At 41.8% G+C, this 1,339-nt stretch overlaps 1 protein-coding gene across 1 annotated transcript; it reads right to left on the reverse strand.

The window, feature by feature from the left end:
* Positions 1 to 309: 309 nt before the first annotated feature.
* On the reverse strand, positions 310 to 774 carry LOC139842868 (uncharacterized). Its single transcript, XM_071832968.1, has one exon. It carries the CDS (start codon positions 772 to 774, stop codon positions 310 to 312), a length of 465 nt encoding a protein of 154 aa, XP_071689069.1.
* Positions 775 to 1,339: the final 565 nt, after the last annotated feature.

Raw genomic sequence — 1,339 nt, forward strand, 5'->3', positions numbered from 1 at the left:
CGATAGAAAAAAAAACCGAGATGCAAAGACTCCACAAGTGGCAGGAAAACGCCTTAGTCCGTTCATTATCATTAAGGGCGAGATTGGACTTAAAAAGAATTAACTTAACAAGCTGGAATGGGAACGGGGCACAGTGTTGACAATTCAACGACAAAACACCCCGAACCACTCCAAATTCTCTCGACTAAAACGACTACTCGGGGAGTGGGCAAAAAAACCTGCGTGGAGTACAACATATTAACCGATCCCGGATATCTTTGATGAACAAGCTGGCGAATCATAAGCACGTAGATTTGCTAACCATACATCTCATTCGATTTTGAAACCTTTTACCCTGTTAGAGAACCATTCATAACTTTTAAGTTGAATTTCTTTAAAGACCATAGTGCTTGTCGGTTTAGCTTTAGTGAAGATTAAAGCGTTTCTATTCTTCCAAATCGAATAACTTGTAACCCATTCGGTAGCTTGCCACAATTGTTTACCAACATCGGTGGTAAACGTGTGACCATTCCCGAGAAATGCTTCATTTATGCTCATGTTTGAAAAAGAACCAAGATTCCACCAATCAAAAACTCTATTCCACACATCAAAAGCAAAACTACATAAAATAATGGAGTGATCCACCGATTCAAGCCCGTTGTCACAGACCGGACATCGAACCGTACCCAAATCTATCCTGCACTTATCAAGTTCGACTCTCGTAGGTAACCGTTTGTGACGAGTGCGCCAAATAAACAGTTCGACTTTTAGCGGGACAAGGTAGTTACGAAGCATCTTAATGCACGAGGAGGTGTTGGGTAGGTTGACACGAACTAAGAGGTCAGTGAGCTTCTTAACCGAAAACGACCCGTCCTTGCTCCAAGACCATGACCATACTTCACAACCTGAGCTACGTGGAACAAAACTAGATAAAAGGTTAGTAAGGTTGGTGAGGTCCCCGACCAATCTCTCCGAGAGATAGCGGGACAAACACCAAGAAGTATGAATATTAGCGCCCTCCCATCGAACGCGGTCAAGGACGGTGGCATCTTTATTGGAATCAAGTTGGAAAACCCTATTAAATTTATCTTTAAGTAAAAATTCCCCAACCCAAAAATCGTCCCAAAAACGAGTGCTAGAACCATCAACAATCCTTTTTTAAATGGATGAGCAAAAGCAGAGTTATCGATAAAAATATTTTTTTCCACTTTAAGAATAACCGCCCAGGTGGAAGAGGCCCGAAAAGAATGGGGAGACGAACTTAAGCCCCCATCTTCACCGTAAATATATTTTATAATCGACACCCAAAGCGAGTCGTTTTCATTATAAAAGTGCCACCACCATTTTGAAAGCAAAGCGC

This window comes from Rutidosis leptorrhynchoides, chromosome 4, assembly GCF_046630445.1.
Source record: "Rutidosis leptorrhynchoides isolate AG116_Rl617_1_P2 chromosome 4, CSIRO_AGI_Rlap_v1, whole genome shotgun sequence".
Taxonomy (NCBI): Eukaryota; Viridiplantae; Streptophyta; class Magnoliopsida; order Asterales; family Asteraceae; genus Rutidosis; species Rutidosis leptorrhynchoides.

What these genes read in the sequence shown, in the direction of transcription:
- LOC139842868 (XM_071832968.1), bottom strand. Translation starts at nt 774, where the DNA reads ATGCTTCGTAACTACCTTGTCCCGCTAAAAGTCGAACTGTTTATTTGG.